The sequence below is a fragment of the Eretmochelys imbricata genome, chromosome 3 (assembly GCF_965152235.1).
Source record: "Eretmochelys imbricata isolate rEreImb1 chromosome 3, rEreImb1.hap1, whole genome shotgun sequence".
In the NCBI taxonomy this organism is placed as follows: Eukaryota; Metazoa; Chordata; order Testudines; family Cheloniidae; genus Eretmochelys; species Eretmochelys imbricata.
In genome coordinates this window covers 2,415,370-2,437,679 of record NC_135574.1, presented here as the reverse complement: position 1 = coordinate 2,437,679, position 22,310 = coordinate 2,415,370, and the positions used below count along the sequence as shown (strand labels likewise).

At 45.0% G+C, this 22,310-nt stretch overlaps 1 protein-coding gene across 19 annotated transcripts in view; it reads left to right on the top strand.

Annotated features, from left to right (window-relative positions):
• The window catches only part of DTNB (dystrobrevin beta), a 375,219-nt gene that overhangs the window by 180,880 nt on the left and 172,029 nt on the right, over positions 1 to 22,310 (top strand). For all 19 annotated transcript variants that reach the window (XM_077812270.1, XM_077812266.1, XM_077812264.1 and 16 more), the window contains one exon: positions 17,718 to 17,795. In XM_077812270.1, the coding sequence (XP_077668396.1) occupies positions 17,718 to 17,795 (78 nt within the window). The remainder of the gene's footprint in view (positions 1 to 17,717; positions 17,796 to 22,310) is intronic.

Genomic DNA, 22,310 nt, shown 5'->3' with positions numbered 1-22,310 from the left:
TTTCCTGTGCTTTGCCTGTTCTGTAGATAAACGAAGGATTTGAGTCTCCAGAGCTCTGTTATTGGATATCTTCTACCAAAAATAAATTCACTTTAAAATTAAAAAAACATGGTTGAAAAACCACAGTATGCTTCTTCCCCTCTCTTTTGCCTGTTTTAAAATGAATAGAAGCATTTGCAGAATGGGGAACCTACGAAGAGGAAGTTAGGAAAACAAAGTTTGTTTTAGGATCTTACTTATTTGAAGATCTTTTTTGTTTATGTTTCCCTTGCAATACTATAAAAATTGGCCCTCAACAATAAACATTGTTTATAAGTAGAATTACAGGTTTACATTGGATTGCCTTCCTCAAATGCAGTTCTTAACTTGCTGTAAAACTGTGGCCTGGTAAGTCAGAATATATATATGGCTTGAATTTCATTTTAAAGGTGAACTGCAAAGGATAGAAAGTGTGCCCTTTTTCTTCTTGACTATAAATAAAGACAGCCCTCTATTTTATTTAATGCTAGAAATATCAGGTACCAATTGTCCACTCTTTGCTGGAGAATTTTGGTAAATCTTCGGAGGATCTGAATGGTGACATCAAAGCTCAATACTGAAACCTAAGCAGCAGCTCTCCCAGGTTCCCATGAGCTAAAATAAGAACCTAGATAGAGCAGAGATGAAGTGGGAATTGATTTGAATCTTCAGATGCCCTGAGGCGCTGTCTGCACTTGCATGGAAACCATATAGTTCTACTCTGAAACATGACTGTATAAAAATGGTTCCTCTTTATTCAGAGCTGATCCTTGGATGCATTTAGAGTCACATCTGCTCACTTCTGTAACTAAAATAAACATTAGCTCTGCAGAGCCATCAGATATGTGGCAAAGTGAGTCAGTTTAAGTTATGGCTCATACATCATGAACAGAATCGTTAACTTCAAGTTGGAGAGCCAAATCCTCCTATCATTTATACCTGCATAATCCCACTGAAGAAAATAAGAGTTATGCCAGTGTAACTGAGGATAGACTCTGGTCTTCAGTATTTTTGGTGGTGATGAACAAGCCAGAAAGAATCCATCTTGTCTGAGATTCCAGGTTAGATTTGAACATCAGACAGAATAACCATGTTCTTTCTTGTAAACTGAAGAAAGCTAAACTAGAGTAATGAAAAAACAATAAATCTAAAACTCAACAATGGCATTGTTATAATAATGGGCCAAAACTGTGTAAGATGATGTGTTGTTGGGTTTTTTAAAGAAACGTTTTCTAACGTAAGCTCCTATCTCAGTTAGAAAATTGTTTAAGCACAGCTCTAACAGTTTTAATGCATCCATACTAATTCTTTGAGCATATCAGAAAGCTGTGTAAATAGTTTATCAAATAGGGTTCCCTTACAAGTGTATTAGAAGCCCCCTCTCGTCTGGAGACCAGGAGAGCTGGAGCTGAGGTTTCAGCCTTCAGCTGTGATATGATTATTCAGGACATATAAACATTGGCTCCGTTCTCTCCTGCAGTGAGAAAAATTAGAACCAGATGGGCTGGATCCTCCAGTCCAGCTGAGCTCTGCTTGGTGCAGGATTCAAAGGGGAAGCAAAGGTGGTTGCCCTAGGTGCTGAATTGTCAGCAAGGGATAGCTGGAGTGCAGCTGCACTCCTCTTCCATCTCCCCCTCTTTTTGCCATGTCTAGGGGTTGCTACCTGGTGATTCCCTTGCAGTATAACAAGGGCTGTAAGTACAGCTAAGGACCTAGTCCTGTATTTCTAATGAATGTATATTTTAAAGGGGTGGGGGAGACAAAAAAGACCAAACCTTTTAAAAACAATAGTAAGTCCATCATTTTTAAAGGGGGAAATAACATTTTATTTTTGAGGGAGGTTTTGAATCCTGTGACAGGGTCACTCACCACACTGGCACCTCCTGCTGGCCATTTCTGGCATTAGCTCCGTCAGCAAGTGTGCCCTCCAGTGGTGGTGGTGGCTCTTCCATCCTCATCTCTGCCTGCAGACCCTCTGCAGTTCCAGTCTCACGGCCTCTGCTTCGTGGCACAGCCCTCCGGCCATGTCACAATCCAGGTTCTCCCCTTCTGGGGGACTCCTTCCACAAAAGTCTAGTCACTACTCGCAGCAGCCATAGCCTGGCCACTTCTTCAGCAGCGAGTGAGGGGCAGGGGGGACTCAAGCCCACCCACTACTCTGTGCCCATCCCAGAGACCCTGTAAACAACAGCTTCCTGCTGTCCCTCCTTTCTTTCTCCACCAGTCTGTCTCAATTCCCTGGGCCACTTCCCCACAGCCCCCGCGGCTCCGGCTCCGGCTCCGGCTCCGGCTCCGGCTCCGGCTCCGGCTCCGGCTCCGGCTCCGGCTCCTAGTCTCTGCAGCCCTCTAGAAAACCAGTCCCCTTCCTTGGGCTTCCTACAGCAGACTGCCTTGCTCTGGCCTACAGCTTCCTTTTATATGGGCTGGCTGGGCCCTGAGTGGCTGGTCCAGCGACTGCTCTAATTGGCTGCAGCCACTGCCCTAATTGGCTGTTTCCCTGCAGCCCTCCCGGCTGTGTTTCAACCCTGTCAGGGCCAGTGTGGGGCAGATTCGCTGTCTCACATCCCCAGAAGAAAAGATAGAAAAGGTATATTCTTCCTGACTTGTTTATCCTTTACAGATAATCCTTATGTTCCTGGCATAATCCTTATGTTCCTACTGTGGCTATCTAGTTCTTTAAGTTCTGAGAAGCCCCAGCATAGAGAAACAATAAGAATGTGCAAAACTTCAGTGTGGTTTCCTTGTATTGAACACACAGTTGACTGAAGCACACACAAAACCATGCACTCCTTATTAAATAATGTAATATTTAGGGCTAAAGTCAGAGGAGATAAAACTGATGGTGTAGCTTACACATAAGTGAATAGGTTTCAGAGTAGCAGCCGTGTTAGTCTGTATTCGCAAAAAGAAAAGGAGGACTAGTGGCACCTTGGAGACTAACCAATTTATTTGAGCATAAGCTTTCATGAGCTATAGCTCACTTCATCGGATGCATTCAGTGGAAAATACAGTGGGGAGATTTATATACATAGAGAACATGAAACAATGGGTGTTACCATACACACTGTAAGGAGAGTGATCACTTAAGGTGAGCTATTACCAGCAGGAGAATGGGGGCGGGGCGGGGGACCTTTTGTAGTGATAATCAAGGTGGGCCATTTCCAGCAGTTGACAAGAACATCTGAGGAATGGGGGGAGGAAATAAACATGGGGAAATAGTTTTACTTTGTGTAATGACCCATCCGCTCCCAGTCTCTATTCAAGCCTAAGTTAATTGTATCCAGTTTGCAAATTAATTCCAATTCAGCAGTCTCTCATTGGAGTCTGTTTTTGAAGTTTTTTTGTGAAGAATTGCAACTTTGAGGTCTGTAATTGAGTGACCAAAGAGATTGAAGAGTTCTCCGACTGGTTTTTGAATGTTATAATTCTTGATGTCTGATTTGTGTCCATTTATTCTTTTACGTAGAGACTGTCCAGTTTGACCAATGTACATGGCAGAGGGGCAACTGTAAAAAAACCCAAAAGAAATAGTATTTTCAATTCAACTAATAACAAGTACTGTAGTGCAATCTCTTTGTCATGAAAGTTGAACTTACAGCCGGTATCAAGCGGAGTGCCCCAAGTGTCAGTCCTGGGGCCAGTTTTCTTCAATATCTTCATTAATGATCTGGAGGATGGCGTGGATTGCACCCTCAGCAAGTCTGAAGATGACATGAAACTGTGAGAAGTGGTAGATATGTTGGAGGGTAGGAATAGGATACAGAGGGACCTAGACAAATTAGAGGATTGGACCAAAAGAAATCTGATGAGGTTCTACAAGGACAAGTGCAGAGTCCTGCACTTAGGACGGAAGAATCCCATGCACTGCTACAGACTAGGGACCGAATGGTGAGGCAGCAGTTCTGCAGAAAAGGACCTAGGGGTCACAGTAAATGAGAAGCTGGATATGAGTCAGCAGTGTGCCCTTGTTGCCCAGAAGGCTAACGGCATTTTGGGCTGTATAAGTAGGGGCATAGCCAGCAGATCGAGGGACGTGATCGTTCCCCTCTATTCGGCATTGGTGAAGCCTCATCTGGAGTAGTGTGTCCCATTTTGGGCCCTACACTACAAAAAGGATGTGGAAAAATTGAAGAGAGTCCAGCGGAGGGCAACAAAAATGATTAGGGGGCTGCGGTATATGATTTATGAGGAATCATAGAATCATAGAATATCAGGGTTGGAAGGGACCTCAGGAGGTCATCTAGTCCAACGCCCTGCTCAAAGCAGGACCGATCCCCAATTAAATCATCCCAGCCAGGGCTTTGTCAAGCCTGATCTTAAAAACTTCTAAGGAAGGAGATTCCACCACCTCCCTAGGTAATGCATTCCAGTGTGTCACCACCCTCCTAGTGAAAAAGTTTTTCCTAATATTCAACCTAAACCTCCCCCACTGCAACTTCAGACCATTACTCCTTGTTCTGTCGTCAGCTACCACTGAGAACAGTCTAGATCCATCCTCTTTGGAACCCCCTTTCAGGTAGTTGAAAGCAGCTATCAAATCCCCCCTCATTCTTCTCTTCTGCAGACTAAACAATCCCAGTTCCCTCAGCCTCTCCTCATAAAGAGAGGCTGAGGGAACTGGGATTACACCTCTACCCCGATATAACGCGGTCCCCAGGAGCCAAAAAATCTTACCGCCTTATAGGTGAAATCGTGTTAGATCAGGGTAGAAGGATTAGAGTGTACAAAGAAATAATGTGCTTTGAAATTTAACTAGGAAAGATATTTTTATTCCTTTAGGATAAAAATATTTGTAAACTTGCGAACTAAATCATTTTTGTTAGTAGGGACTGAGGGTCTTGGGTGGGGGCACAGGAGGGAGGCAGGAGCTGAGCGAAGTGGCTTTAGCAGCGGCGGCAAAACCGCCCTGCACAGCAGAGCGTGCAGCACCCTCTGGTCAGGGCGCAGGAGGCTCGGGGCCAGGGCCGGGGCTGCAGCATGGACCCGCTCCCTCTGGCTGCAGGCACCCGGGCTGCGGCATGAACTTCCAGCCATGAGCCGCCCCCGGGTCGCCGCAGCCTGGTGGAGCCCCGCTGCAGCCTCGCCGCGCTGCCCCTGCACGTCTGAATCGACCCCTGTTCCCCTTCCCACCATGGCCCCATTATCCAACCCCTCGGCCCCGGCCCAGCACCCTTAACATGCTGCTCAGAGCAGCGTGTGGGAGCCAGACACGCTGATGCGCTGATCTGCCGGAGCACGCAGCCCCGCCCCCAAGAGTGCTGCTTTATTGTGTTATATCCGAATTCGCATTATATCGGACCACGTTATATCAGGGTAGAGTTATATTTAGTCTGCAGAAGAGAAGAATGAGGGGGGATTTGATAGCTGCTTTCAACTACCTGAAAGGGGGTTCCAAAGAGGATGGAGCTAGGCTGTTCTCAGTGGTAGCAGATGACAGAACAAGGAGTAATGGACTCAAGTTGCAGTGGGGGAGGTTTAGGTTGGATATTAGGAAAAACTTTTTCACTAGGAGGGTGGTGACACACTGGAATGCATTACCTAGGGAGGTGGTGGAATCTCCTTCCTTAGAAGTTTTTAAGGTCAGGCTTGACAAAGCCCTGGCTGGGATGATTTAATTGGGGATCGGTCCTGCTTTGAGCAGGGGGTTGGACTAGATGACCTCCCTTCCAACCCTGATATTCTGTGATATAAATGTAGAATTATGTACAAAAAAACCCGCAATCAAAAATAAAACCATGTAAAATTTTAGAGCCTGCAAGTCCACTCAGTCCTACTTCTTATTCAGCCAGTCGCTCAGACAAACAAGTTTGTTTACATTTGCAGGAGATAATGCTGCCCGCTTCTTGATTACAATGTCATCTGAAAGGGAAAACAGGCGTTCGCATGGCACTGTTGTAGCTGGCATTGCAAGATATTTACATGCCAGATGGGCTAAAGATTCATATTTCAGCAGTGTGCCCTTGTTGCCAAGAAGGCCAATGGCATTTTGGGATGTATAAGTAGGGGCATAGCGAGCAGATCGAGGGACGTGATCGTTCCCCTCTATTCGACATTGGTGAGGCCTCATCTGGAGTACTGCGTCCAGTTTTGGGCCCCACACTACAAGAAGGATGTGGATAAATTGGAGAGAGTCCAGCGAAGGGCAACAAAAATGATTAGGGGTCTAGAACACGTGACTTATGAGGAGAGGCTGAGGGAGCTGGGATTGTTTAGCCTGCAGAAGAGAAGAATGAGGGGGGATTTGATAGCTGCTTTCAACTACCTGAAAGGGGGTTCCAAAGAGGATGGCTCTAGACTGTTCTCAATGGTAGCAGATGACAGAACGAGGAGTAATGGTCTCAAGTTGCAGTGGGGGAGGTTTAGATTGGATATTAGGAAAAACTTTTTCACTAAGAGGGTGGTGAAACACTGGAATGCGTTACCTAGGGAGGTGGTAGAATCTCCTTCCTTAGAGGTTTTTAAGGTCAGGCTTGACAAAGCCCTGGCTGGGATGATTTAACTGGGAATTGGTCCTGCTTCGAGCAGGGGGTTGGACTAGATGACCTTCAGGGGTCCCTTCCAACCCTGATATTCTATGATTCTATGATTCTACGTCCCTTCATGCTTCAACCACCATTTCAGGGCACATGCGTCCATGCTGATGATAGGTTCGGCTTGATAACAATCCAAAGCAGAGCAGACCAACACATGGTTTAAATTTCATCATCTGAGTCAGATGCCACAAGCAGAAGGTTGATTTTCTTTTTTTGTGCTTCGGGTTCTGTAGTTTCCGCATTGGAGTGTTTGCTCTTTTTTGAGACATCTGAAAGCATGCTCCACACCTCTTCCCTCACAGATTTTGGAAGGCACTTCAGATTCTTAAGCCTTGGGTCGAGTGCTGTAGCAATCTTTAGAAATCTCACATGGGTATCTTCTTTGTGTTTTGTCAAATCTGCAGTGGAAGTGTTCTTAAAATGAACAACATGGGTCATCATCCAAGACTACTATAACATGAAATAGATGGCAGAATTCGGGTAAAGCAGAGCAGGAGACATACAATTCCCCCCCAAGGAGTTCAGTCACAAATGTAATTAACCCATTAATTTTTTAGTGAGCGTCATCAGCATGGAAGCATGTCCTCTGGAATGGTGACCGAAGCGGGAAGAGGGCATATGAATGTTTAGCATATCTGGCACATGAATACCTTGCCGTGCCGGCTATGAAAGTCCCATGCAAATGCCTGTTCTCACTTTCAGGTGACATTGTAAATAAGAGGGCAGCATTATCTCCTGCAAATGTAAACAAACTTGTTTGTCTGAGCAATTGGCTGAATAAGAAGTAGGACTGAATGGACTTGCAGGCTCTAAAGTTTTGCTTTTTTTTTTTGAGTGCAGTTATGTAATAAAAAAAATCTACATCTGTAAGTTGCACTTTCATGACAGAGGTTGCACTATAGTACTTGTGTGAGGTGAATTGAAAAATACTATTTCTTGTGTTTATCATTTTTACAGTGCAAATATTTGTAATAAAAAATAATATACACTTTGATTTCAGTGACAACACAGAATACAATATATATGAAAATGTAGAAGAACATCCGAAATATTTAATAAATTTCAGTTGGTATTCTGTTCTTTAACAGTGCAATTTAAACTGTGATTAATCGCGATTAATTTTTTTAGTTAATCGCATGGTTAACTGCGATTAATCGATAGCCCTAACTTCTATGTTTTTGTTTTGTTTAATATCAGCACCCGCCACTGACCCCGTGCACAGCTATTGTGTATGTTAGAGTTTTAGTGTGGGTGGTGGCAGAAGGAAACTCTGCCTGACTTTGAGGAGTGGCAGAAGAGAGTATGGGTATGCAAGTGAGAGATTTTGTGGGGAAAGAGAGTTTTTTATAGACATGTGTGGCTTTTCTTATGAATGAGAAAGGAGGGTGTGTGTCTGAGAAAATGAAGATGGGAAGACTGCAGAGGCATTGGGAATGGTGAACTTGAGAGGAAAGGAATGATACAGGGAGCAAGCAGAGAGGTTAGAAACTGGGATGAAGGAAGAAGATAACACAGCATAGCAGAAAAATTGATAGGGTTGGATGGGGAAGAGAAGGAAAGAGAGATCAGTTATTACACAGTACAGAAAAATACTGCAGGAAAACCTACCCCTTTTCCCTCTACACCTTGTCCCTGGGTTATCTCATTCATTCAAAGGAGTACTTGTGGCACCTTAGAGACTAACCAATTTATTTGAGCATAAGCTTTCGTGAACTACAGCTCACTTCATCAGATGCATACTGTGGAAAGTGTAGAAGATCTTTTTATATACACACAAAGCATGAAAAAATACCTCCTCCCACCCCACTCTCCTGCTGGTAATAGCTTATCTAAAGTGATCACTCTCCTTACAATGTGTATGATAATCAAGTTGGGCCATTTCCAGCGGAAATCCAGGTTTTCTACACTTCCCACAGTATGCATCCGATGAAGTGAGCTGTAGCTCACGAAAGCTTATGCTTAAATAAATTGGTTAGTCTCTAAGGTGTCACAAGTACTCCTTTTCTTTTTGCGAATACAGACTAACACGGCTGTTATTCTGAAACCTCTCATTCATTCACATACCCACATTCAACTATCATCTCTATGACGACAACTTGCAGATCTACCTATCCACTCAAAATCTCCTTTTGTGAACTCTCAATTAAGATCTTGATGTGTCACTCTAATATTGCATTGTGGATGACCAGCTGTCAGCTTAAGCTCCATGTGGCCAAAACAGAGTTCTTAATCTATGCCCCCAAACCTTCCTCTATCCTTGCTTTCTCTGTCGTGGTGGACAACGCTACTATCCTTCCTGTCACTCAGGCCTTTAATATGGGTGTCATCTTTGACATGGCCTTCTCTTTAGATCCTCACATCCAGGCTGTGTCTAAATCTTGCTGATTCTTTCTGTGTATCTCTAAGACACAGCCTTTTCTCTCCAAGTACACAGCTAAACTTCCCTTCCAGGCCCTCATCATCTAACATTTCAACTACTACAGCATCCTCTTCTCTGGCCTTGACAGATGTGATATTGCCCCAATTGTATGCATTCAAGATGTTGCTCCACAGATAATTTACTTGGCTCTTTGCTTTGGCCACATCACCCCACTCCTTGCATCCCTCCACTGACGACTCCTTACAAGTAGGTTGATGTAGGTAATAGTGTAGATGTAATATTCTTTGACTTCTGTAAGCCATTTGAATTGGTATGGAATGACATTTTGATTAAAAAACTAGAAAGATATAAAATTAACAGAGCACACATTAAATGGATTAAAAGCTGGTTAACTGACAGGTCTCAAAATGACAGGTTTCAGAGTAGCAGCCGGGTTGGTCTGTATCCATAAAAAGAAAAGGAGTACTTGTGGCACCTTAGAGACTAACAAATTTATTAGAGCATAAGCTTTTGTGAGCTACATCCAATGTAGTGAGCTGTAGCTCACGAAAGCTTATACTCTAATAAATTTGTTAGTCTCTAAGGTGCCACAAGTACTCCTTTTCTTTTTAAGTCTCAAAGTGTAATTGTAAATGGGGAATCATCATCAAACGGTCCCATAGGGATTGGTTCTTGGCCCTACACTATGTAACATTTTTACTAATGACCTGGAAGAAAACAAAACATCAATTACTGATGGGTTTGAAGATGACATGCACATTGTGGGAGTGATAAATAATGAAGAGGACAGGTCACTGATTCAGAGCATTCTGGATTGCTTGGTAAACTGGGTGCAAGCAAACAAGATGTATTTTAATCATGCCCAATTTAAATGTATACATCTGGGAACAAAGAATTTAGGCCATATTTAGAGGATAGGAGACTATATTCTGGGAAGCAGTGACTCCTAAAAGGTTTTGGAGTTGGTCATGGATAATCAGCTAAACGTGAGATTCAAGTGCAATGCTGTGGCCATAAGGGCTAATATGATCCTTGGATGGATAAACAGCGGAATCTTGAGTAGGAGTAAAGAGGTTATTTTACCTCTGTATGTGGCACTGGGGTGGCTACTGCTGGAATCCTACGTCCAGTTCTGGTGTCCACAATTCAAGGAGGAGGATGATAAATTAAAGAGAGTTCAGAGAAAAGCCATAAGCCATGTCTGTACAAAGTGCAAGCTGGTCTCCATATTGGAAGAGAAGGTTCAAGGTCTGGAGCAACAGGTATCGACCGTGCGTTGCATAAGAGAAACTGAAGATTTCCTGGACAGACATCACGATATGCTTCTATGGGCACAAGGTTCTGAAGATTCAGAGCAGGCTGCACATCGGGGACAGGAGGACGGTGAAAAAATTTGGCATCATGTGACCTCCAGAAGGAAAAAGAGGAACGTCCATGTACCAACAACGCTGATACAGGTAAGTAATCGTTTTCATGTTCTCTCCACAGGTACTAATGCGGAGAGTGGACCAGATGATACCTCTGAGGGAAGAGAGCAGAAGGAGACTCCACCGATTGGAAGGCATGAGATGCACTGTCCTAGGGTTGGGGGTTCCACGACCACCGCTCCCAAGAGAAGGAGGCGGGTGGTGGTGGTCGGGGACTCTCTCCTCAGGGGGACTGAGTCATTTATCTGCCGCCCCAACCAGGAAAACCGAGAAGTCTGCTGCTTGCCAGGAGCTAAGATTCGCAATGTGACGGAGAGACTGCCGAGACTTGTCAGGCCCTCGGATCGTTACACCTTCCTGCTTCTCCACGTGGGCACCAATGATACTGCCAAGAATGACCTTGAGCGGATCACTGCAGATTACGTGGCTCTGGGAAGAAGGATAAAGGAGTTTGAGGCGCAAGTGGTCTTCTCGTCCATCCTCCCCGTGGAAGGAAAAGGCCTGGGTAGAGATGGTCAAACCGTGGAAGTCAAAGAATGGCTACGCAGGTGGTGTCGGAGAGAAGGCTTTGGATTCTTTGACCATGGGATGGTGTACCAAGAAGGAGGAGTGCTAGGCAGAGACGGGCTCCACCTAACGAAGAGAGGGAAAAGCATCTTCGCAAGCAGGCTGGCTAACCTAGAGAGGAGGGCTTTAAACTAGGTTCACCGGGGGAAGGAGACCAAAGCCCTGAGGTAAGTGGGGAAGTGGGATACTGGGAGGAAGCAAGAGCAGGAGCGCGTGAAAGGGGAGGGCTCCTGCCTCATACTGAGAAAGAGGGGCGATCAGCGGGTTATCTCAAGTGCCTATCACAAATACACGAAGCCTGGGAAACAAGCAGGGAGAACTGGAAGTCCTGGCAAAGTCAAGGAATTATGATGTGATTGGAATAACAGAGACTTGGTGGGATAACTCACATGACTGGAGTACTGTCATGGATGGATATAAGCTGTTCAGGAAGGACAGGCAGGGCAGAAAAGGTGGGGGAGTTGCACTGTACGTAAGAGAGCAGTATGACTGCTCAGAGCTCCGGTATGAAACTGCAGAAAAACCTGAGTCTCTGGATTAAGTTTAGAAGTGTGAGCAACAAGGGTGATGTCGTGCTGGGAGTCTACTATAGACCACCGGACCAGGGGGATGAGGTGGACGAGGCTTTCTTTTGGCAACTAACGGAAGTTACTAGATCGCAGGCTCTGGTTCTTATGGGAGACTTCAATCACCCTGATATCTGCTGGGAGAGCAATACACCGGTGCACAGATAATCCAGGAAGTTTTTGGAAAGTGTAGGGGACAATTTCCTGGTGCAAGTGCTGGAGGAACCAACTAGGGGCAGAGCTCTTCTTGACCTGCTGCTCACAAACCGGGAAGAATTAGTAGGGGAAGCAAAAGTGGATGGGAACCTGGGAGGCAGTGACCATGAGATGGTCGAGTTCAGGATCCTGACACAGGGAATAAAGGGGAGCAGCAGAATACAGCCCCTGGACTTCAGAAAAGCAGACTTTGACAACCTCAGGGAACTGATGGGCAGGATCCCCTGGGAAAATAACATGCGGGGGAAAGGAGTCCAGGAGATCTGGCTGTATTTTAAAGAATCCTTATTGAGGTTACAGGGACAAACCATCCCAATGTGTAGAAAGAATAGTAAATATGGCAGGTGACCAGCTTGGCTTAACAGTGAAATCGTTGCTGATCTTAAACACAAAAAAGAAGCTTACAAGAAGTGGAAGATTGGACAAATGACCAGGGAAGAGTATAAAAATATTGCTCAGGCATGCAGGAGTGAAATCAGGAAGGCCAAATCACACCTGGAGTTGCAGCTAGCAAGAGATGTTAAGAGTAACAAGAAGGGTTTCTTCAGGTATGTTAGCAACAAGAAGAAAGTCAAGGAAAGTGTGGGCCCCTTACTGAATGAGGGAGGCAACCTAGTGTCAGAGGATGTGGAAAAAGCTAATGTACTCAATGCTTTTTTTTGCTTCTGTCTTCACGAACAAGGTCAGCTCCCAGACTGCTGCACTGGACAGCACAGCATGGGGATGAGGTGACCAGCCCTCTGTGAAGACAGAAGTGGTTCAGGACTATTTAGAGAAGCTGGATGAGCACAAGCCCGTGGGACCAAAGGAGTTGGTGGATGTGATTGCAGAGCTATTGAAAACTCATGGCGATAGAGGGAGGTCCTGGACGCGTAGTGATCAATGGCTCCATGTCTAGTTGGCAGCCGGTATCAAGTGGAGTGCCCCCAGGGTCGGTCCTCGGGCTGGTTTTCTTCAATATCTTCATTAATGATCTGGAGGATGGTGTGGATTGCACCCTCAGCAAGTTTGCAGATGACACTAAACTGGGAGGAGAGGTAGATGCAGTGGGGGAGGTTTAGGTTGGATATTAGGAAAAACTTTTTCACTAGGAGGGTGGTGAAACACTGGAATGCATTACCTAGAGAGGTGGTGGAATCTCCTTCCTTAGAAGTTTTTAAGGTCAGGCTTGACAAAGTGCTGGCTGGGATGATTTAGTTGGGGATTGGTCCTGCTTTGAGGAGCGGGTTGGACTAGATGACCTCCTGAGGTCCCTTCCAACCCCAGTATTCTATGATTTTATGATTGCTAAAAATTGGCTTTCTGAAATCTCTCTAAAGTACCTATATACTGCTTCATTCTGTGAAATGTTTATCGCTGTCTCTGCAAATCTGTTTAGAATGCAAATCATTCTTATGACCTCACAGTGCTAGGTGGTGCACAAATACATAGAAGGGCATGGTCCCTGCTCTGAAGAGCTTACAAGTTCATTTCCTAAATTATTTTCTTCTGATAAGTAAGAAGGAAATTCAAGATGGCTGCTTCTCTGGTTTGACTCTGTATTTTCTGAATCATTAAGTGACTTCTAGTTCTAGAAGTTAGAAATTTTTTTGAGTGTACTTGTTTGGATATGTTACCCAATATATACCCACGGGTTACCCAGTATATACGTGGATAGTTAAAATTCCCTGTGAGAATAGAATTCTTCTGCTTAGATAGCCTTGATATTTGATTCAGGAATTTTTTTCTTTCTTCCCTTTTCTTGCTGCTCTATAGCAGATGACCACAACTGTGTCCTTTGTTGGGGGAACACAAGTAAGTTTCTTTTAACCAGAAGTTTTGGAATAATGGGATTGCTCTGGACTAACAGTAAGAATGCCATTCTTGTCTCCCCTCCGCCTCCTAGAGGACTTCAGAGTTTTTTCAGGACCTCATGAGGTGGTGACCAGTTCTTTAGGGGTGCAGGTGGAACTTGTGCAAGAGAATCCAGATACTTTCCTAAATATTACAGACTCCTGCCCCAGGAAGCGTTGTGCTTCCTGTCAGTGAAGCCTTACTGGAGTCAGTGAAAACTCTCTGGCAGACTCCAGCCAAGCAAGTGGACAGACGATACCAAGTCCCTCAATAAGATTTTGACTGTTTCTTTACCCATCTAGTTCCTGATTCTTTGGTGGCTTAACAAGAGGTCCCATCAATCCCATATTAAGGCCACTCCCAAAGATAAGAAATATAAGAGACTGATTTATACGGCTAAACGGTTTATTCCACTGCCACTCTTCAAATGAGAGTTGCTAATTATCAGGTTCTTTTGTCAAAATATAGCTTTGCTAATTTCTCTGCCATTTCTAAATTTGCTGACAAATTGCCAGAGGAATATGAAGAACAGTTTTTAGTTTTGGTTTCAGAGGGATATCTTACAGCTCATTCATACCACAAGGCAGCAATAGATGCTGCTGCTATGTCCTTGCATTGTGTGATCACTGTAATCTCTACGCAGCATTATTCTTCACTACAGGCTTCTGGCATTCCAAGGGAGCTGCAGAACACCATAGAAATCTTACCTTTTGAGGGTTCTACACTGTGTTCTACTAAAACAGATGACACTGTGTGCACATTGAAGGACTCTTGTGCAATACTTCATTCAATAGGAGTTTATACTTTGGTTAACAAGAGGAAACAGTTCAGTCCATAATCTTACTCCACACCGTCTTTCCCACAGAGGTCACTCACAGTATGCTTCTGAGAGAAAGTGAAGACCTCCTTGATGTCTCCAAGCATCTTCGTCAGCAGGAGTCCCTTCTCACCAGACAGCTGCAACTTCCAAGCAATCTTTTTGACTTCTTGGTCAAGGACAGCACACGAACTATACCTCCTCCATTTGGATGATACCTGTTCCTCTTTCACTGTGCTTGGGAAAGCATCACATCAGACAACTGGGTGCTCAGCACATTAAAGGAGGGATATGTTACCCCATGAACTTCCTCCCTTTTCCCAACCCACCTTCCTTGTCCCTTTCAGGGACACTTCTCACAAGACTATTACTTCAAGAACTATGATCTCTAGAATTGGAAGTGAGGAAAGAAGGTCCTTACTAACACAGAAGAAATGGCTTCTATTCCCATTACTTCCTGCTCCCAAGAAATCTGGTGGCCTTGCCCCATTCTAGATCTAAGAAAGCAATTGCAGGATGGTTTGCTTGCTTCTATTATCCCTTCCCTGGAGATGGGAAATTTGTATGGCACCCTCAGTTTACAAGATGCATACTTCCATGTGGTGATACATCCTTGCCATAGGAAGTTCGATTCATAGCAGGTTCTAACTATTACTAGTACGCAGTGCTTCTCTTCAGACTGTCATCTGCCCCAAGGGTCTTTGCCTAATACATAGCAGCAGTAGCATCCCACCTCTGCCATTTGAGCATTCAAATTTTCCTTACCCAAATGATCCGCTAGTTCGTGGAGCATCAAGTGACCAGGACCAAAACAGTATCCTAGTCATCAAACAGCTATTCTCCCATCTGGATCTGAAACTAAATTCGGACAAATCAGAGTTACAACCAACACAACTCATAGGAGCAGAACTCGACAGCATGACCACTATGGCTCTCCTTTCAGGGAAGGTTTCAATCTCTCAGAAAGTCTCAAGTCCAACTCAATGACATGCCTACCTTCAGCTCCAGACCATTTGACCTCATGCACGTACATAACTCTGCATGCCAGACTTCACCTTCACTGTCTACAGGAATGGCTCCATTTGGTATATCATCCTTTTAGGCACCCCTTGGACATGCAGCTTTGTGTACCTGCATCAGTGTTTCAGTCTCTCAGCTGGTGCTAGAACCCCGAACAGTGTGCACAAAGAAGTGCCATTTTTGTCTCCAGAACCAGCTATGATTCTGGAAAGTTGTCTACCAAAGTTTGGGGAGCCCATCTCAGTCAACTACAGACATAACCTCTTTGGTCACCTCAGGAAGTTTCACCTCCACATAAATGTGTTAGAGCTCCAAGCTATTCTTTGGGTCTGCAAAATGTTTGTCCAGGGTTGGGAAACAGGTGGTACAAGTTCTTACATACAACACCACTGTCTTGTTCTATCTAAACAAGCAGGAAGGTGCAAAATAGCCTCAACTGGAATTTGTGCATTTGTCTCAATGTTTCCCTGAAGGCTTTCATGAATGGTCAGTCAGGAAGGATATTTTGCTTCAGATCTTCCACCACTGGGGGGTACCAAGCAATAGGCTTGTTTGCAACCAACCTGAATAACAAGTGCATAATATTTTGCTCCAGGGCAGGCCACAGTCTGGGTTCCATCACAGATGCCTTTCTTTTTCCATGGTCCATTCATCTCCTATGTCTGGCTGAGTTCCTCTGATTCTGAAGGTACTCAAGAAGCTGAAAAGAGAACAACCAATATTAATCCTTGTTGAATCAATGTGGCCAAGAAACTATTGGTTCATGGACCTACATCAGCTTTCTGTCTGGTCGCCGGTAACTTTACCACTAGTCGAGTATCTTCTATCTAAGAACCAAAGCAAGATTCTACATCCCAACCTCCAGTGTCTCAACCTTACAGCATAGATCATTTCTGGTTGAATTCCCATGAGAAATTGTGCTCCTGTGGGGTTCAGACATGTTGGTGAATAGCAGAAAATAATCCACTAGACTAAGAGCAACATACTCCACAAACTGGAAGAGATTTTTGATCTGGGTGCAATCTCAACACATATCACCCCATCTTACGGCAGTTGCAGATGTGCTGGACTACTTGTTTCCCCTGAAATCATCAGATTTTTTTATTAGTTCCGTGAGAGTTCACGGGGTTTCCATTTCTGTGCTACATTCACCAGTGATGGGTTTTCCATTTTCTCTCACCCTCTTGTTTCCAATTCTTGAAAGGTCTAGTCAACGTTTACCCTCCTGTTTCTGATCCTGTACCTGTATGGGATCTCAATCTAGCCCTCTCCAAACTCATAGGACCTCTCTTTGAGCTTATGGCTATAACCTCACTATTGTTATTGTCTATGAAGATGGCTTTTCTGGTGGTGATTGCTTCTTCTAGGATGGTTTCAGAACTTCAAGTCCTTCTGAACGGTCCTCCTTTTGTGGTTTTCTATAAAAGCAAGGTTTCCCTTAGACCACACCCTAAGTTTATGCCTAAAGCATAACCATTGTCTGAAGCAAACTATTCATTTTCCATTGTTTTCCATTCATTTTCCATTCTATTGTTTTTCCCCCCAAAGCTCCATTCTTCTAAAGCTGAAGAAATACTTCATGTTCTTGGAGCAATGCTCCAGTAGCTGATATCTGCAAGGAAGTGACATGGTCACCTGTACATACTTGTTCTGCTTACTATACCATCAGTCAGGCCTCTCGTAATGATGCAACTTTGGCAAGTTGGTGTTACAGTCTCTGTTCAGATGATTCAAAGTCCCTCCACCTACAAGGGAACTGCTGAGGAGTCACCTGCTGGCACAATCACTGAGAGTTTAAAAAAAAAAGTTACTTACCCATACAGTAACTGTGGTTCTTCAACATACATTTTACATTGCACATACACACATTCTACAACCCTCCCAGCTTTCCTGCTACATTGAACAGTACATATGTCAGTGCGAAGGAACAATGAGGGAAGTGGTGACCACACCTCTTTTATGCCCTTGCCTGAGAGCATGAGAAGAGCAGGAGCACATGTGCTTCCTGGTTGTACTGCAGGCAGAAATCTGACTCAAGTGCATGGGGTGCACAGACACCTGCTGTGGAATGTATATGTGCACAGCATATTGAAAAACAACAGTCACTGTGCATTTAAATAACCGTTTTTTACCCGCATTTTAACCTGACACAGGAACTCTTTAAGGCAATCTGAACACAACACCCCTGCCTACTTAGGTACTCCTGTTACTTAGGTATTTGAATTAGTTGGTACCTTTGACCTAATGTTGTTACATAGAATAATAGTTTTGTTTTCACCTTTATCTGTATTTACTGCTGGTTTTTAATCATTAACATGGAATACGTTATTTCTATTTTAGTCCTCCTCGACCTCTGACAAACATGAATGACACCATGGTTACCCATATGTCCTCCGGAGCACCCACTCCGACGAAAAGGTATCTATACCTCACTAAATTTACTGTTTACATCTTTACAAGAGGTAGAAATAGAATGAATTATGCGTCACTGTTAGTGTTCTGACTTGTTTCAAATGCTACTGCAGCTGCACCGAGTGTGTCTGAGGTTCATAAAACAAGGCTTGATTGCCGCTGCTGCTTTTTGATCTCTTTAAAGAGCTATTTTCTTGTATTGAGTAATTTTTACTACAGAAATGCTAAAGTTTTATAGAGGGTATTTCCTCCAAAGCCATTCAGGAAGACCAGTCTTGCTGTTTTGTTGCCTTTGTTAATGCCAGTTCTTCACACAAAGTAGAAACCAGTTGCATAGTTTCTTTTGAGATTCCTGAGGCCTGATCTACATGGGGTGCTTAGTTCATATGGTGTGACGCACAGGGGTTAGGGCGCAATATGGAAGCTGTACTAATAGTGTGCACACAGGGCAGCTGTGCACTACCCAGGAGATGATGGGGCTGTAGCAGCAGCTCCTCCAGCCGCAGCAGAGGAAGAGGACGAGGAAGACGAGGATGACACCGCGCAACTGCTGCTTCACAAACTCTTCTTGGAGCAGTTCACAGCACGGTTCTTGGGCTTGGGAAATCAGCACCAGTGGATGAGAGAAGATCTTTCTGCAGACCTGGAATGATCAGCAGAATTTGGTGACAGAATTTTGGGGATGTGATGATGGGGCATCTGCCCCATACTGGCCTATAAAAGGTTATTAGAGCCCTAGGGAGGCTGCACAAAAGGCAGCCAATTAGAGAAGGGCCAGGTTGGCCCATAAAAGAAGGACTGCAGAGCAGAGCCACTTCAGTCACTCCCTGGACTTTGAGGGAAGAGGACTGGCTACCTTGTAGGCTGAAGGCAGCAAGCACCCTGGACAGAACAGTGCTACAGGCAGAGACTGGGGGAGTTAAAGGCAGCTCCTGGTGGGCTGCAGGGATCTGCAGGCTGAGGCCTTGAAGCAAGGACAAAGAGGGTGCTGAGGCCACGGGGAAATGTCTCGGGGAGATCTACTGAGGAGTTGGAGGGGACGCAGCAAGTGGCAGCCATCTACAGAGTCCCTGGGCCGGAGTAGTAGATGGGCCTGGGTTTCTCCCCTCCCATCCCCCGCCTTGCCACTGAGGAAGTGGCCAATTGGCTGAAGTAGCCACTGAGGGAAGTGGCTGGACAGTGGACTGCGATACTGGAAGTGGGGGAGCACAGAGTACAGCACAGCCGAATGGCTGTGTCCTGCAGAGGACGCTGCAGTTGTTGGAGTGATGTGGGTCCTGAAGCAGAAGTGACGGCAGCTGGACATCACCAGAAGAGGGCGCACTGATGAACAGAGCTAATCCCCAGGACAGCCAGCAGGAGATGCCACAGTGGTGAGTGAACCCCATCACAATGGTGAAGACAACCTTTTCGAGATCAGTGCTGAACTAGCCCTGGAGCCGCAGCAACAGCATCCCAGCATGCAGTGCCCCATACCCATTGAGAAGCGTGTCACCATTGCCATCTAGAAGCCAACCACCCCCAAATGCTACCAGTCTGTAGCCAGCCAATTTGGCATAGGGAGACCGGCTGGTGGGTCCATTGTGAGGCAAGTGTGTGATGTCACGCATAAGGTATCGTTGTACTGGGTTTTAAAGCTTGGTGATGCTCAGGAGATTTTTGATGGCATTGCATACATGGGGTTCCCAAACTGGGTTGGGGTAATTGATGGGACCCATGTCCCTATCATTTGGCCCCCACATCAGGGCTCAGAGTTTATGAACAGAAAGGAGTATTTCTACATGGTTGCTCCTAGGCCTGGTTGACCACCATGACATGTTCACAAACATAAATGCAGGGTGGTCTGGAAAGGTCCACAATGCTAGTATCTTTCAGAATGCTGCTCTGTTTACTTTAAAGAATAAAGGAGACTTTTCCCCCCAGATCACTATGAACATTAATGGTGTGGAGAATGCTCTGGTTATCCTGGGAGACCCAGTTTATTCTCTGCTTCCCTGGCTAATGAAGCAATTCACAGACCACTTGGACAGAAGAATGGAACTGGTTTAACTAGTGCCTCGGTAGTTGCAGAATAACAGTGGAGTGTGTATTCGGCAATCTGAAAAGAAGGTGGCTCTCTTTATGGGCTAATTTGCCTAGGATTATAGCTACATGTATTTTGCAAAATTGCTGTGAGAGTAAAGGAGAAAGCCTTAACAGTCGATGGGAGGCTGAGTGACGGGGACTTGCTCAGCGGTTTAAGCAGCCAGTTGAAAATGGAAACAGCCATGGCAATACTGTCAGGGATGTATATTGCTCTTACTTTGAGTCTCAGGCCTGAAAAGGTTCAGCTGTACATCCAGCTATTATCCCAGAGAGTAGTGGGGAGAGTGGATTGTGAGCGTTGGAGTCTTTTATGGGTGGTGGAAGTGGCACATTATGACGCTCCTTATTTTATCATGTCTGTGCTTTTATACTTTTAGAAAAATCTATGACATGCAAAATTTAGGTTTTTTCTGTGTACCATGCTGCCACAGATCCACAGCATGCCCCAGCTTTTAAACAGTGCCCTGGAGGAACCACTTCAGTATGCCAGACCCCCAAAGGGACCAACTCTTTCTTTAGGGTAGGACCCAGCCTCAATGCCTCTGAGACTGAGCCCCTGGGCTCCAGTAATCCTGCTTTGCACGGTGAGCTCTGCCCAGGCAGTCCAGGGACCAATGTACCTCCACAAGGATATTCAGTGTTACCAGGCAGCCTTTTCAAAACAGAGCAGGATTTATCAATCAACTGGAACACAGCTCTGGAAGTCGCAGAGAAATCAATGTTAAGGTGTAGTTCATTCTGGCCAAGCAAGCTCTCCTCACAGCTATGCTGGAATCCATTTTTGGCTCTCTCTCCCTCTCTCTTTGGCAATCCCAAGTGAGAACTGCTGTCTCTCTCCCAAAAGCCAACTTTTATGCCAGCCACATGACACCTTTCATGCTGAGTTCAGTTTCCCATGTATAAGTGTCCGTTGTTCAGTCCTTACATCTCCCATTGTCTTTGCGGACCCTCCATCAATATGGGTCAGTTTTAGTCAGTGCTTAATGACCCTTTCATTCCATCCCAATCAGTAATGTAAGACAATACCTTATGTTTCCCGCTCTTCCCCAAGAACAGCTTTTTAACCTTTTGCACCCACTTAGCAATGCAATGCATTTTGTGCCCACTTAGCAATGCAAAGTGCAGAGGGAAACTAAGGCTCACAGAGGAATCATAAAAACTTTACAGAAAATTCCTACTTTGTCACACATGCATTGCCAAGTCTTTTTGAATTAATTTTAATGATTTTTATTATTAAAAACAATTTATGTAACAACCAAAAATAAAATCTTTAATTATGATTAATAATGAAATATTTAAAGCAGTGTTTAATAATGAAACACTGCTTTAAAGTGACACAGTGCAGTGGAAGGCAGGCTCCAATTCACAGGTGAATATACGTCTTGCCTCTGTCTCTTCTTGTTCTTCTGCCTTCTGATGTCAAGCCTCAAAGTACCAGATGTGTTACATGGCATGAAAGAGCTGGGCTCTCGGGACAATTGTTTTTGTTGCCCTGAGCTTCAGCTGGGGAGAGGAATGGTAACTGGGAGCACAACTGTAAGGTTTCATTGGGGGAACATACGCTGATGTTCTCAGTATTCTGTATTGTTCAGGGGTTGCAGAACATGGCTGGGTCCTGGTTGAGGGCACTGGAATGTCTGTGTGCTGCAACGGAGCATTCTGAGTCTATGTGACCTCCAGGAGTTACTACTGCATCTCCCTGTCTTTCTCTATGGTGACTTTTGCCATGGCCACGCTGTCTCTGGCCACTGCAACACTTTCTCTGGTGTCTCTCAGATCCAATCTCCAGCTTGCTATTGTTTTCAAGTTTTGGGGGAAGTCTGCAGTGAGGTCTGCAAACATTTCTTCCCTGATTTTCCAGTTCTTCTCCCTCAGCTTAGCAAGCTGCTCAGACCTTGATAAAGGCCCTGTCTTTGAGGATCTGGCCACTACAGGCACTGTGGCTGCAGGAGTAGGAAGAAAAAACAAGGGGTTATTCTTCATAGTCCAGAGAGGCAGTGATAGCATTTTTAACATGTATTTCATGTTTCCGCTCCCTGAGATTCTTTCCAGGTTTGGGAGAACCTCAGAGGTGGTAAGGAGTGTGCAGGGAATCTAGCTTTGGATTTTGGGGTTTGTAGATGTGCGTTGAAGGCTGTGAGGTTTTGGGGATTATGGTCCCGGTTTGGCTTTGCGGTTTAAGCTGTGCCTTGGAGATGGTTATATGGTCTCAGAAGGGTTACCGGAGGGTATCTGGGGGCAAGATGGATTGTAATCATAGAATCATAGAATATCAGGGTTGGAAGGGACCTCAGGAGGTCATCTAGTCCAACCCCCTGCTCAAAACAGGACCAATCCCCAATTTTTGCCCCAGATCCCTAAATGGCCCCCTCAAGGATTGAACTCACAACCCTCACAGGCCAGTGCTCAAACTACTGAGCTGTCCCTCCCCCCTCT